Source organism: Vigna unguiculata, chromosome 11 (assembly GCF_037176805.1).
Source record: "Vigna unguiculata cultivar grain cowpea cultivar isolate G323 ecotype 2 chromosome 11, ASM3717680v1, whole genome shotgun sequence".
NCBI classification, from domain to species: Eukaryota; Viridiplantae; Streptophyta; class Magnoliopsida; order Fabales; family Fabaceae; genus Vigna; species Vigna unguiculata.
The window spans coordinates 3,456,297-3,472,186 of NC_140802.1; the positions used below are offsets into that span (position 1 = coordinate 3,456,297).

Here is a 15,890-nt window from a genome sequence, read left to right on the forward strand (position 1 = left end):
ATTGGACTCAGGTCTTATTGGTGCTGTGTATATCCAATAAATCTCCCTCTTTAAACCTAACAAGAGTATTGATTATGTTAGGAAAGTAATTCCAAAAGAAATCAAGATAAACTTGGGAATTTGATTGAAGGAGATAACTGAAATTAGCAATAATAAAAAAGCATTTACAAACTTAATATCTTAAAGATTTTGAGGTTTATTAGATGAAATCTCTTATATAAGTTGACTTTTAATTTAAGACTCATCATATCCAAGTTTGTTATATTGCAAGTTAAAATAAAGAGTGCAGTTATGCATGTCTATATATAGTTTGTATAAAACAAAACAAAACAAAAAGTTAGTTGTTCTTATATAATGTATATACATTGTTATCTTGAATTGAAAAAAATAAGGGGAAAAACATGTTTTTGTTTTTTTCCCTTGAAGTTTTACGGAAAATTGGAAACAATCCCTAGTCAAAACTTGTACTGTTTGGTAGCTGTACTTTTTTAAAAGTATCGATTCTGGTTCTATTTTTTTTTACTGCGTGAAAGTTTATCCTATGTAATAAATTTAGTGTCACGTATTATTTAATAGGTTAAAATACTTATTTGGTCCATATTTTTGTTCAAAATCTTAAATAGGTCTTAAGATTTTTTTAGTCTCAATTAGGTCCATATTTATGAAAATATGTAATAACCATTCTGTTAGTATGGTGTTAACTGTGTTAAGGAAGCACCACGTGTCAGCTCCTCATTTTTTAAAATTTTTTTGAATTTTTTTTTAAATTATTCATGTCACGTGTCACGTTAATATTGTGCCACATGTCAAGTCAGTAAGGTGACACGTGTCAAGTCATTGTTTAAATCTCAATTTTGTCCATATATTTGTTATTTTTATTATATTTCAGTCCATTATTTTTTAATTTTTAATTTCATCATCTCCAAATTGAGACCAAATTTAATTTTTATATAAATTTTATAATGATATTTTTATTAAATATTTTAATAATATTAAGTTTATTTAAATATATATTTTACATTAAACTTTACTTATATGGATCAAATGTCACTAGTGCAGGGAAGGGAAAAGACAGCGGTTATTTTCAGCTTTTGGCTTCGGGTCCGCAACCGCTGCATATACGACCGAGGTAAAAAGCCAGTAGTTTATGCCTCGGTACAACCCGAGGCATATAAAATATTTACTGCCTCGGTTTTTGCCCAACCGAGGCCTAATGCGTACCAGAAATTGAAAAAATAAAAAAAATTTAATATACTTTCTGCCTCGGGTCTGTTTTGACCGCGACAGAAAGTGAAATTTATTGCCTCGGTTCTGGTCTAACCGAGGCATATGGCCATTTAAAAAAAAAATTAAAAATTCGAATGATCTTCTACCTCGGTTTTGGTTATAACCGAGGCATAAAGCTATTTTTTTTTAAAAAATTCTGGTCCTATTTCATTCAAATCTAGCACATTTAACCTGCAAATTTTGAACCAGAAATACAAACCCAGCCAGAAACAATATCATATTATAATTGATGGACTCATTACAATACTTAAATACTATTTATATTGTAGCACTCATTACAATATCATGTGCTTCCATAAACAAATATACTAAGTACTATTGTACATTTGAATAATATACTTTGCCAAAGCTATCCTTAAATATTTGATGGACTTAACGGGGATTGATGTACTAGTACCAAATCTCTGCACACAAGAGACTAATTTAAATTAGTATATAAACTAAGCCAAAATTGCATATAAGTATTTCATATAGTGAAACAATTACCGTTTTCCAACCACTTGTGATACGAGCACGTACAATGGTTGATATCCATTGCATTACATAGTAACCGCACTCATATGAGCCGGTTTGTAAATTACACTACAATGAATGCACATATATAAGTAATTGATGAAGAAAAGAAATTGAATAATTATAATACTATAGACCAAAATAGCAAACCTTGAGGCTCAACCATGCTAGCCTTTTTGTCATAGCAGTTGATTTCCCTAACAACATGCTATGTCCAGCGATTGATTCCCATCGGACAAAGAATTTTTTTGGCATCATAGTTGCGAGTGGGTAGTGTATTTCCATCTGGAAGCATTTCATTCAACAACATTAATAATTCTGTGAAACTCTTATCGGTCCACCCATTAGTCGCCTTTAAATTCATCAATCTTAACACCGCTGACAACCTTGTAAACTTAGTTGAACCAACATACAACGGAGTCTCTGAATCAGTAGAGATTGTCTCATACACGTGCGCTTGGGCAAAAGCTTCAGCGCCAACATCACGAATCATGTCCTCTAATTTGTCTTCTTCATGTTGATCTTCCACGATGGAATCCACAAAATTTTCAGTTCAGGAGACAGTTGGAAAGTCTATTAATTCGCCATGCCATGTCCATATTGTATAACTTGGAAGGAAACCATCACAAATAAGATGTTCCCTAATTGCAGTTGCATTCAACTTTCTCGCATTCAAACAATTCACACAAGGACATCTAAACTTCACTTCATCATCACTTCTACCTTCATAACGTTGCGCAAATTGTATAAATTCTTCTACTCCTTGCTCATACTCAACACTGATGCGTGGCAAGTAAATCCAGTCTCGATCCATACGTTTATATACTGAAATTGTGTGAACAATTTCAGTAATCTTTAAATGAATGATCACCTCGCTTTTGTATTTAAGGTGTGACCCTATCCCATTCAAGAAGATTCACTTCTTCTAGTTTATTGGTACATATTAATTTTAAAACACATATCTTAAATTTCACGAAATTTCGCCAGCATTTCGCATTGGTCTTCAGGTTACACGAAATGAAAGTGATTATTAACCACAGTCAAATATGCACCCAAAGATCAATACAAAACACAATTGACAAATATTCAAGAATATTGAGATATGTATATTAAAATAGACATGCACTAATAAACTATTAAGAAGTGATTAATCTTCTTAAACTGTCCAACCGGACAATTCAAGATTGAATACATTTAAATTATTAGTATTGTCTCCTTTTAAAAAAAATACACATTCTTTAAAAAAAATACTTGGAGATAAGTAAATAATTTTCGTATTCAATCTCAAACGGGAAACTATGGCTAACTCTATGCAATGACAATTTGAGATCAAACAAAATAAATTGATTTACTTTAAAATATAAATAAAAAACATACTAAATAAACGATATACTAAACAATTATAAGCTCATAATAAAATTAAGAACCTAGAGTGTGAGACGTGAGTAGCAACGGAGGAGAATCAATTGTATCCACAGTCGGACAACAGGGATACTACGTCAACACTGTCAAAAGTTTAAAATAAATTCTCATGAAATTGATACATACTAACTCCTAGGATCCAAATTATCTCCTAGTACAAACAATCCAAAATTTCTTCCATATTTTTAATAATCTCAAATTCAAGATTGAAAATATAAGAACATACAAGCAATCCAAAAAAATTAAATCCAGCGAATCCAAAAATAATCCAAATCGTAAAAAAAAACATACCAAGGAGCGGGGGATTGAATGGAGGCAATGGCAACGGCACCGGAAGAACCTCCTCGAGCTGCGTGCAGTGGCAGTGGAGGCAGACCGAACAGAATTGCAGTAGCCGTTGGTGATGGTTGCTCGAAGAAGAAACACGCTGCGGCTCCGATGGCAGTGCCCGACTCCTCAAAGGTGCAGCGACGGTGGTGGTTGGTCGAAGAAGAAGAAGAAGCCGCGGCGGTGCGGTGCTGCGACAAAACGATGCCCTGGAACGTCGGAGGTGTGCGGGATGGAGCTCTACGTCGGAGGTGTGCGGGACGGTGGCGCAGAGCTGCGCTGGTCGTCGGAGAAGGGCGGAGCAGTGCGGTGGTGGTTGGTCGAAGAAGAAGAAGCCGCGGCGCTGGAGCGTCGGGACGGTGGCGCAGAGCTGCGCTGGAGCGTCGGAGGTGCGCCGGACGATGGGAGCTGTGCGTGACGTTGGTGCTGGTCGTCGGAGAATTGAAGGTTGGCCGGAGAAGATGAACTCGCAGAACGGAGAAGATGAAATCGCAGAACAATAAAGGAATTGGGGTTTTTTAACCCTACGAAGGGATACTGCCTCGGTTATTCAAAACCGAGGCATATTCTACACTTACTGCCTCGGGTAGGCGCTGAACCGAGGCATATATTACCACTACTGCCTCGGTTATTACAGAACCGAGGCATATTCCTTCAGTAAAAAAAAATAAAAAATTCAAATTAGGGGTCAACGCAGTGGTCAAAATAATTAAGTGTCTCTACTGCCTCGGTTAAGAGAGAACCGAGGCATATTGCATCAGTGAAATAAATAAATTAATTAAATTAGTGGTCAACGCGTTGAGTCAAATTTTTTTTAGCTATATGCCTCGGTTATTATGACAACCGAGGCATAAAAGTTGAATATAATTACAAAACTGCCACCGCGTGCTTTTATGCAGCGGGTCCGCATGAACCGAGGCATATACAGCGCTGTAAAAGCTCTAAAATGCACTAGTGTGTAATAAAAATAATAAATATATGGACCAAATTGAGATTCAGACAATAACTTGACACGTGTCACCTTACTGACTTGACACGTGACACAATATTGACGTGACACGTGGCATGAATAATTTTCAAAAAGAAATTCAAAAAATTCAAAAAAATAAAAAAATTCAAAAAAATGAGAAGTTGACACATGGTACATCCTTAACACCGTTAACACTATACTAACGGAATGAACCTAATTGTTACACATTTTTAAAAATATGGACCTAAATAAGACTAAAAAAAAAATTATGACCTATTTGAGATTTTTGAACAAAAACATAGACTAAAGAAGTATTTTAACCATTCTTTTATATAATAAACTAAGAAAAAAATATGTTTTAATATCTGAAATTTTACATAAAATTGGAAATAATTCCTAATCAAAACTTGTATACCCTTTGGTTCCTGTAATTTTAAAAATATTGATTTTGGTTTTTTTTAACGGTATCAAAATTTATCCTACATGATAAATGGTGCGTCAAATTTATCCTACTGTGATCATCCTAACCCACACTTCTGACAATTAATTTAAAATAAATAAAAAAAGTTAAGAAATCCAACATATGGTAGTACAAATAGTGAATATGGGGTGTAGAAAAAGGAATAGGCTCACTCCAACCACAACCTTCCTACAATAATTATTATTTATATTAATAATATTATATATTATTATTCTTATTCTTATTCTTATTATATATTAATTATTATTATTATTTACGAAGTTTAACCCTAATCTTCAAGTTTCATGGGTGTGTCGCCTTTGGATTAGATGATTTTGTTATGAAGATAGTTGTTGTCACCATCAATCAAGACTTTCTTTGGGATTCCTTTCTTGCTTGGCTTTCAAAACTAATTGAAAATGAACATTTGTTGTTTAAGGATACAACAAAACTCTTCTTTTATATCTTGATAACCATAGATTGATTTGGTGAGTTAGAAACTAAGAAAGACCTATTAGAAATGGGATTTTTCCTTTGTGGAGAAGTGACCAAGAAAAAATCTTAACATGTATTAGATTATCACGTGTTTATATGCAAATAGACTATCTTAGTAGACTATATGAGTAGAATCACTCATTATAGCATCTACTTAGTTTTGGACAATCTGGTAGGATAGTTTATTAAGATCGTCTATGTCATATAATAGAATTTTTTCTGTAAATAAGATTTGTAGCTTTTGTAAAACATTATTCTTTTAGTTTGCTTTGTAATATCTTATCTATAGGGAATGATTCCCTAAGAGTAGATTGGAGTTCGATAATAATTTAGTCGAACCACGGTAGTTTTGTGTATGATTCTTCTTCCTTAGTTTACCTTCTCTCGTTCAACTATTTCAATTTTAGATTTTGTGTTATGGTTTTCTTGTGTGGTAAACGTTTCTAACTGAATTTGTGAGCTATTCCATCACATCCTTTATTCCGAGATATTTCCCTTATATTCAAAACTATTTAAAAAGAATCACATATTAAAAATTGATTTAGTATTATTTATAGTGTGCAATATTATTTACTTTTGAGACTTGAAGAAACTTAAATAATTGTTTTAATAAAAATAGGCTTAATTATATCTTGAGTCCCTAATCAATTTGTACGGTCTACTGAGTTCTTTAAATTTTTAAAATTTTCAAATGAGTCCCTATGATTAAGGTGAAGTTAACTTTCTAACGTGACAGCTATCTTGTACTATTACTCTTCATAAATGTTATCACATAATATTTTGTTACAAGAGATGACAATATGTTTTTCAAATATGTACAGTATTTAACGAAAAGTGTTTTTAAATTTAATTAAAATTATCAAATTAAAAATAGAAAAAATATAAAACATGTTATTGTCAAACTATTAAAATAAAATTAAAAATATAAAATTGAAAAAATCAACAGATTATAAAATTATAAAATGATAAAATATATATAATTTCATAATAAAGAAATTATAAAATATACAAATATAAAATTATAAAATTATATAATTATAAAACTTTTTTTGAGTAAATTATAAAATTAATAAATTTTGAAATTATGAAAATAAAAAATTTTCAAATTGTACATTTTTTAATTTTATTTTCTTGTAATTTTATAATTTTTTATTTCACAATTTTTTAGTTTATAATTTTATAATTTCAAAGTTTTATATTTTCATATTTTTATAATTTCATTTTTTTTGCTAATTTTTTAATTTTATAATTTAATATTTCACAATTTTTTTATTTTATAACTTCATAGTTTTATAATTTTGAAATTATAAAATTGTAAAATAAAAAATTGTGAAATATTAAATTAAAAAAATAAAAAAATAAAAATTTACAAATTTACAAATTGATAATTTTATAATTTCATGATTTAATAATTTTGTATTTTCATAATTTCACAATTTCATAAGTTCATAATTTGTGTAACTAGCTTTATAATTTTTTAGTTTTATATTTGTATATTTTATAATTTTGTTATTATGAAATTATATACTTTTATAATGTATAATTTTGTAATTTGTTAATTTTTGTAATTTTATATCTTATATTTTTTAATTTTTTTTAGTAGTTTTTCAATTACTTGTTTTATATTTTTGTAACTTTGTATTTTTTTATTTTTTATTTTTAAAATTTTACAATTTTAATTAAATTTAACTTTAATTTTTGTTAAACGAAGTAAATAATTGGAAAAGATTTTATCAGGAATCTCTTGTAACAAAATATCATGTGAAGATATTTATGGAGAGTCACACTGTAAGATAACGCCTACATCAAAAATTAACTCAATAGCCCACAATAATAAAATTTATTAAAGACTCCATTTAAAGTTTCCAAATTCATTAGAAACTCAAAACACAGCTAAGCCATAAAAATATATTGACACCTTTTATAAATATGCTAAATCTCTAATAGATGTTTAAAAATATTAGGTTTAATCACATGGAAGGTCTCCATTTTCGTTACAAAATCTCAATTGGGTCATCAACTTTTAAATTATCTCAATTGTGTCACATGTCAGCTCATAGTTTTTTTAATTTTTTAAAATCTTTTTTTAATTTTTTTAACTTTTTTTTCTTAAAAAACAGCTGACACGTGTCAAAATAGGATTTTTCCACGTGTCAGCTTATAGTTCTTTTTTATTTTTTATTTATTAAAAAAAACTGTCACGTGTCAAATTATAATTCTACCATGTGTTAATTGTTTATGTAAAAAATCTCGATTTTGTTCCTATATTTGTTATTTTGTCTCAATTTAGTTATAATTTCTTTTTAAATTGGAGTAATTTCACCCCTTCCAAATCGAGACAAAGTTTAACTTTATATAAATGTTATAATTATTTTTTTATTATAATAGATATTTTTAACTAAATTGAGTTTATTTAAATTTAAATTTTGCGTTGAACTTTATTTAAAATTGTTTTAATAATTTGTAGACAACTTTATAAATTCAAATGTAAAATTTTCCAACAATTTTATAACAATTACAAACATTTGAATTTTGTAACTTATATAAAACTATTTTAAAATTTTACATTTGAATTTATAAAGTTGTTTTAGATATTATCAAAACATTTTTTTAAATAAAGTTCAATGCAAATATTTATAAAAACAACTTTATAAAATTTTTAAATATTTATATAAAAGTTAAATTTAGTCTCAATTTTATAAATATCTATTATAATAAAAAAATAATTATAATATTTATATAAAAAGTTAAATTTAATCTCAATTTAGAAAAAATGAAATCAATCTAGTTTAAAAAGAAATTAGGAGTAAATTGAGACAAAATAACAAATACAATGACCAAATCAAGATTTTTCACATAAACAATTAACACGTAGTAGAATTATAATGTGACACGTGACAACTTTTTCTTTAAATTAAAAAAAAACTACAAACTGACATGTGGTAAAATCCTATATTGACACATGTCAGCTTTTTTTTTTAAGTTAAAAAAATTTAAAAAAGTTAAAAAAAAAATCACGAGCTGACATGTCACACACAGTTTACGATGCCCTAACGGAAATGACCAAATTATCAAATTGAAACAAATTTTCAGAAAATAGGACCCAATTGAGATAATTTAGAAATTGAGGACCCAATTGAGATTTTGTAACGAGAAAGAAGACTTCTATGTGATTAAACCAAAATATTACAATATAATTGTTATAAACTTTTAAATATATATAAAGAGAAATTATATGCAATTAAAAAATATTAGGAAATATTATTCTAATTTACTAAAAAAAACTTATTAACACACGGCTGGTGAAGAAAAGAATTCTATCAATAAAAATACATAGGGGATCTTACTATGTGTCTAATTAATCAATGAAAAATTATTTTTTGACTACTAAATTTTAAATTTTGACAACTTTCTTTTATAACTTTAAGTAAAATTATAAAAATTTAATAATCAAAATATCATTCTCTTTAATCAATTAATCAAATTCACGGTAAGAAACAAAAGAACAGTATTTGTGTATGTAATAATAAGTATATAATTGCAAATTTATTTATAGTCTAAATTGAATTCATTAAGATTTTTGTTTTGTTTTTTATTTGTTTCATTGTCACTTTTAAAAAACTTTAACAAGCATTTATTTACACACCCACAACACTATAAGATATCCCCTTAAATATTTTTCACATGTAAGATTCGAACGCATAAAACTTGTACAAAAAAGAATTGGTTGTAATAATAAATTAATTTGCTGAACATTTTGCAGTCCAATGCTCCACAAAAAAGAAAACATTTTATAATCAAGATCAATTACCATAATCTAATGTGTTCCATCATATAAACACTAGATGAATTCAAACAAAAGTTAATTAGCCGGCTAGAGCTCCACGTGGCACCAATATCTTTTTTCGTCATAAATTAATCATCATCGATCATTATCATAGTCATGATCACAATCATTAAATAATTAAATTCCTTTTGTCGTTTGCAACACTAAGCATCGTTGGAACACAAGAGATAGAATCTACGATAGTGTGAGGGAATTAGAGGAGAATACTATAAGGGTATAACAACATAACACATCATAATTAATTATAATTAGAAGCATTGATTAGAGAAGAATATGGCGATTAGTGGTGTGATGAAGACGAAGATGAAATCGCGCATGGAACGAGACGAAGAGTTAACACTTTTCAGGGAATTGCGAAAGCGCCAGAATGAACACGTCTCAAGCCTCTTGCATTGTGTTAATTCTGAAGAGTTTGAATGTGGCAGTAACAATGACACTCCTGGTAGGTACTCATCATCATGAATCGTATTGTAATTTTTCTCAATGCTGGTGCTAAGAAAAAGAAAACAACACATCATTTCAGGTAATTTTTCACTGTACAGAATTGCATCAGGGAAGAAAGAATATGGTTTAGAGTTTCTGGAAACAAACAAAAATGATTATGATTGGTAAGTTTGGTCTGTGAAAATGTATAAACATATGAATGTGCATGATTATTTGATATGTGAAATAAAGAAAATAACTTGGTCACTGCATTTGTGAAAGAAAGGTTGAAAACACCACCAGCTACTCCCCTGTTTCCATCCCTTGAAATGGAACCAGGTCCTCAACTTGTTGTTCAAAAGGAGATACCAATTTCTCAGGCCATCACAAGAGTAAGTTACTGAAACTTTTATGTTTACAGCGGTGAGACTATATATGGAACAAATAATAAATTTTTTTAAGATAAACTCTAATGGATAATTATACTTTGACTCTTATATTTTGAATTTCATTCTTTATTTTCTAATATGACTTAGTATGAGTTATTGATTCTTTCAAAAAGATAGAGATACATTAATTAATGACTCACACTAAATTACATAAGTAAAATATGGAAGTCATAATATCATTGTCCAATTCCAATTCATAATTCTAATATTATATTAAGAATAAAATTTAAAGTTAATTCAGTCTTACAAAATTAGTTTGTAAGATCATATTTATACTCATTTATATATTATAAATTGGTTTTATACTGGTTTGGAATTTCAAATATTGGTAAACGACTTTGTTAAACTGTTCTAATTTATATGTTCATCTGAATTTCAAATTGATAGCATAAGGTTGGTTTTGCCACACAGTTTGCATGGAAAGAAATGGAAGCACCAAAACCCAAATCAAATGATGGAAAAACAACTCACACCAACTCAACCAAACCAAAACTTTCAACAAGATCAATGACCCCAAGTCACACTAGGCAAAGACCAAGCACCATCAAGAACACACATGAACAACAAACAAACACTTCCCCAACCATTCCCAGCAAGAGCAGCAATGTCAAAAGTGACCATGAAGCAGCCAACAGCACAAAATCCACGCCCCAAAAGCAAACCAACAATGCCGATTTCCTTGCTTTGAATGTCAAGAAAAGCACAGAAACAAACGAGTCACAGAGAAAGCCAAGAACTAGAGGCGTTTCTCCATCCGTGAAATCAAGGGTTGCACTTGCGAGTAATATCATGGAACTCTCCAATGAGGCACCGCCAAATCTAAGGACAGATCAGAGGCCAAGTTCCACCACACGAGGAAGAAGCACAACTCGATCTTCTACGGTTTCAGGGTTTCAAAATCGGGACCCTATTCCAAGAATTTATAGACCATCAAGGTCACCATCACCAAGCATGGCTAATGGTAGCTGGAATCAGTTAGACAGAACCCAGAAGAACTTGAGGGCAAATAAAGAAACATTCACTCTAGCAGCAAGCCCTAATGAAGGAAGAACACATTTTAAGGGAAGTAAGATGGTAGAGAAAGTGGTGAATGCTAGAAAGTTAGGTATGAATCAAGTGGATAGAGAAACCAAAGCAAAAGCTTTCAAAACTAGGGTATGATTCTTAATTTTTCTTCTATTAACTTCTAGGAAAGAGATAAAGTGGTTAATCATCTGCATAACTTTCTGCTAGAGGTATAATTATTAATATGTGTGTTCCGAAATTTATCTTGAATTGATGTGAGACATATTTTATCACCTTGAGGACATTTAATATGAGAATTGAAGAGTTTCATAGGTTCAAATTTTAACTTAGATAAACTCCGAATGATCATAACATCATATTAAAGTAGTAAAATTTAAACATAATTCGATTTTGTTTGTACTTGCTGGTTAGTTTCTGTGGTTGGCACTATCAGTGCATGAAAGTTATATCTTAGTGAGTTATGTGTTTGAGACTCACCACAGTGCCAATAATTTTTTTAAACTGAAAACAAAATGATTGTAAATAATAATTTCGTCGTAATTAGATAGAATGACGGTTCTTTTAGCGTCGTCATTGAGAAGTTAAATTATTTGAAAAATACTACCACAGTTTTTTATAACAGTTTCAAAATAAGCATCAGTGGAAGAGATTGATAATTACACAGTGTTTCTAAGGTTATTTATGAATTTTCCCAGATAGAGTTACAAAGAATAAAGAAAGTAAACAAAAGTTAATAACGCATATGCGCATTACATTGGTATACTTTCTCACTACTATTCCCATTTAACTCATCAAGGTGAATCGAAGAACAAATTCTGCCAAACCTTGCTCTAGTGTTTCGATCTGAAAAAACCAAGATTAAACAATCTCTTCAATCTCCTAGGGATACCAATGAGCCTACCTGCTCTATGGTGAGTGGTCGATGCTGCTGCTTGCAGGCCTGCAAGCAAATAACTAGTTAGAATGTCACATATAAACAAAATTCATTAAGATAAGTGAAATTATGTGTAGACAATGTTTAAGACTTTCAAATTTATAGGAGCTAAAGCTGAAAGAAAATAAATGGTTAACTAGAATCAAAATTTCATGTTTACAAATACAAGACAGTGTTTTATTGGAAGCAATGTAATGATTTTGTACTATTACCATTATCATGATCAGAAGAGTCATTAGAGCTCACAACAGGAGTTTTCTTTGACCAATACCGTTGGAACCTCTGTTCTGCATATTCCCTGTACTTAAACTCAATTTTATTTACATGCAACTGCACAAGGAGGAATTCAGAAGATAATTAGATACCATTTATACCAAAATATTTTACACTCATTTGGAAAATCTACTGTTCAGAATTGTCCTTTTTGAAATTTAATTTACAATATTTTAGACTGTTTATTTCAATAATCATACTACAATTTGGTCATTGATTAGTGTAATTGGGCAGATACTAAGAACCTTAAATGTAGAATAACCAATGCTAAAGTGAGAAAGTGATGATTACCGAAATTACTCCCCAAATGCCCCACAATAGATGGCTTGCAAGTGCATACTTCTCAACTTCATCAAGCAATTGCTGTACTTCAGTGTCACTAGGTTGCTCACCTGAGTCATCATGAAAACATCAATAACTCACTGGTTCATGGAGTGAGATGACATATATCTAACTAATATTTCTCATTATGAGAAGTGATAGATAACTAATAACTAATATTTCTCAATATAAAAAGGTTTTCTCCAAATCAATAATACTAGAATCAATTGGGATTTTTAGATCAGTAGTACTAGAATCTATTCATTGGGATTTTTAGGAAAGATTCGTTAGGAAGAGATTTTATAAATGTGATACGAGGCCAACCAAAGGATTGATTCTACATTGGTAAACAGTGAAAACATATAAGAAATTGAAACCACATTTAACAGAAAAAAAAATTAAGGTAATAAGTTTATAGATTTTCTCAAAATTTCTCATTTTTACTTAGTATGGAACTTAGACTAATTGGATTTCCAAAAAAAATCTATATTGAATTTTATATAAGAGAAAATTGTGATGAGAAAATGTCACTGAAATATAGTTTAGAATAATAAGAGTTATGTTAAATAAAACTAAGTCCACAGATGTCACCTGAGGAACTCAAATATGCTTGGACAAATCGTCGACGCTCTTCCAAATCTAACAGAAAAAAGAACTAAATTTTGTTAATTGTTCGGTGGAAAAAAGAATGAGAAGAAATTGCACAGTTCATTATTCACAGACCAGGGTATTTAGTGAAGTCAAGAACATGTGGAGTATCTGTGTGATAATTGGCAGCCATCTCATTGAAGTGGTTTGCTATATCATAGGCCACAGGATTGTAACTTGCATATTCATAATCCTGTTATAAGCACAATTTAGTATTTGTTATAATACAAAACTTCACATTTTCTAACCAGTTTGAACTAACAGTAAATAATTATTAGATAGTAACACTCAATAGTATAAAGAGGAACTCACGATAAGGGTGACAGAACAGGACTCTTCATCAAGCATTATGTTACCATATTGCAAATCGTTGTGGCAAAATCCTATGCATTGCTTAGAGCCTGATAATTCTTTTTCCAAAGTAGATATTTCATTGTCCAAACTGTTCAATTTAAATGCTTCAACATCTTCAGGAGAACTCAAGCGTTTGGCTTCCTTAAGCCAATCTCTGAAGCGTTAAAAAATAAATTTAAGTTAGAAATGATCAAATTGTTCTGATAACCATTCATATTATGTCACAAACAAATTCTTCTTCTAGATGACATGTTACTGAAATGAATGAAATTTGGCTGGGATGTTAATCTCAATTTGAATAGATCAAGAATGTGTGGTTTTTCATAAGAACAACATACCTTAACCTATCCCAAAGGTTCACAGTCTTTTGACCAGGCATATCAATATCATGAAACTCCTTCATTTTGGCTGCTATGAGAGCAGAAGTAGATGGCTCTCGCAGATCAGATGCTGATAATGTCTGTTAAATCAACCACAATGTATCAGCTTGATCAAATTCATATATGAATGAAACCACAAATGACTAAACTTTACAAGTACGATTTGCAATGTTGGACCAAAAGTGAATATGTATCAGCTGTGTAACACATTGATTCAAGAATTTGCATTCATCAACTTGTATATAATAGCAACTTGCAGAAACATTGCATTACCCTTGCATGGATGAATTCCTCAATGCGACCATTATCAAACCTTCCAAGCAAACGAGGCCCTTGTCCACTCTTTGACATAAATTCAAATGTCTTGACCTCAACTCCCCTATCAAAGAAAAAAGCAGTGCCCTCGCCATAGATTCTTGTCAGAACCTTTCTTGAGGATTCTCCTTCTGTTGTCTTCCATTTTATCTGGTAAACCTCATTTGTCATTGCCCCTTTAAGAGGGATTACTTTCAATGCATTGGCATCGATTACATTCTCCCATTTAGCTGCCAATGATTTCAGTATCTCAGTTGCTTCACTAGGAATGGAATATTCTCCTTCTTTGGCAGAGGTTTCTTTAGGAACTTCTGTGCCCTTTATTTCACTACTACCTGGAATCTCTGCATGATCACTACTAACTACATTTTCTGCATCAACAGCTTTGTTATTCACAGGATTTGGTGTGGCCTCTTCTGCCGCCCCCAGAACAAAAGTCACCATTGTTACTTGAAGAAGAAGCAAGAATAAAATAATCTACTTCCTTTTTGTTTGATTCTTTTCAACCTGGGAAAACAAGGTAATACCCAAAAACAAAAATACTTAATATATATATTATACACATCTAAGCCATGCAAATCAAAATACATATATGTGTGTGTAGATTTTTCGATTTCAACATTAAAAATGGTAAACAACATTGGCTTCTCTTCATTTTTGTGTTTGGTAAAAATGGGTAGATTGCTTCACCAGTAAGCGAAGATAAACCATGAACAGATTAATATAGATAAAAATAGGTAAATCATTTTAGGCCTCTTAATTTCCAGTTAAAATTAGTATTAAATTTTAATTTAAAAAATGGTGCATTTGATTATCTCACGTTTCTTTGTGATTGTTAGACATTGTAGATCTACTTGTCATGATAATGATTTATTTAACAAAAAAAAATATTCACCGTTTAAAAAACTCTTCGAATCACGCATTTAGTGTATGATTAATTTAAGCAATTCTTCAGCAACATTTTAACAAACATGTTAACACGCATAGAAAGAAACCCTGTTTTTTCCCCTCAAAATGACCATAAAAAGAAGTGAAATTGTTGCAACACAACAACAAAGCCAAAGAAACCAACCTCAAAAGGAACGACAACACGTACGGTGGCTGGTGACCTCACCACCGGTGAAGAAGAGTCAGGACTCACAAAGATCCTGTGATTTTAAAAGGATGAAGAAAAGAGGTTTATATAGGAATTTTCCACCTCTAACAACCAAAAACTTGGGTGGAGATGAAGGAGGGAACAAGAGTGGTTAAAAATGGAGGGTACTAAATGGTTGTATTTTATTTTTTTTAGCAACGGTATAAATAGATCTTGGTACAATTTCACTGCCATTTTTCTTCAAAATCATTCAATTTTTATGAAACTCAGATGTGCAAGAGAGGACCACATTTCCTCAAAAACAGAGAATTGTAGAGTTACACCGTATATATATATATATATATATATAT

The 15,890-nt window shown here is 30.5% G+C and overlaps 2 protein-coding genes across 2 annotated transcripts; one reads left to right on the forward strand and one right to left on the reverse strand.

Moving 5' to 3' along the window:
• Window positions 1-9,585: 9,585 nt before the first annotated feature.
• LOC114170553 (uncharacterized) lies at window positions 9,586-11,493 on the forward strand. Its single transcript, XM_028056058.2, has 4 exons — window positions 9,586-9,763; window positions 9,845-9,929; window positions 10,031-10,136; window positions 10,605-11,493. The coding sequence occupies exons 1-4, from the start codon at window positions 9,595-9,597 to the stop codon at window positions 11,352-11,354; spliced, it is 1,110 nt and encodes a 369-aa protein (XP_027911859.2). The 5' UTR covers window positions 9,586-9,594; the 3' UTR covers window positions 11,355-11,493.
• A 375-nt stretch (window positions 11,494-11,868) lies between these two features.
• On the reverse strand, window positions 11,869-15,671 carry LOC114170549 (putative choline kinase 2). The gene is made up of 9 exons (XM_028056053.2): window positions 15,517-15,671; window positions 14,403-14,951; window positions 14,088-14,209; window positions 13,708-13,903; window positions 13,471-13,588; window positions 13,339-13,386; window positions 12,718-12,818; window positions 12,366-12,483; window positions 11,869-12,159 (listed from the first exon to the last, which is right to left on the reverse strand). The coding sequence occupies exons 2-9, from the start codon at window positions 14,886-14,888 to the stop codon at window positions 12,050-12,052; spliced, it is 1,299 nt and encodes a 432-aa protein (XP_027911854.2). The 5' UTR covers window positions 14,889-14,951; window positions 15,517-15,671; the 3' UTR covers window positions 11,869-12,049.
• Between the last annotated feature and the right edge of the window lie 219 nt (window positions 15,672-15,890).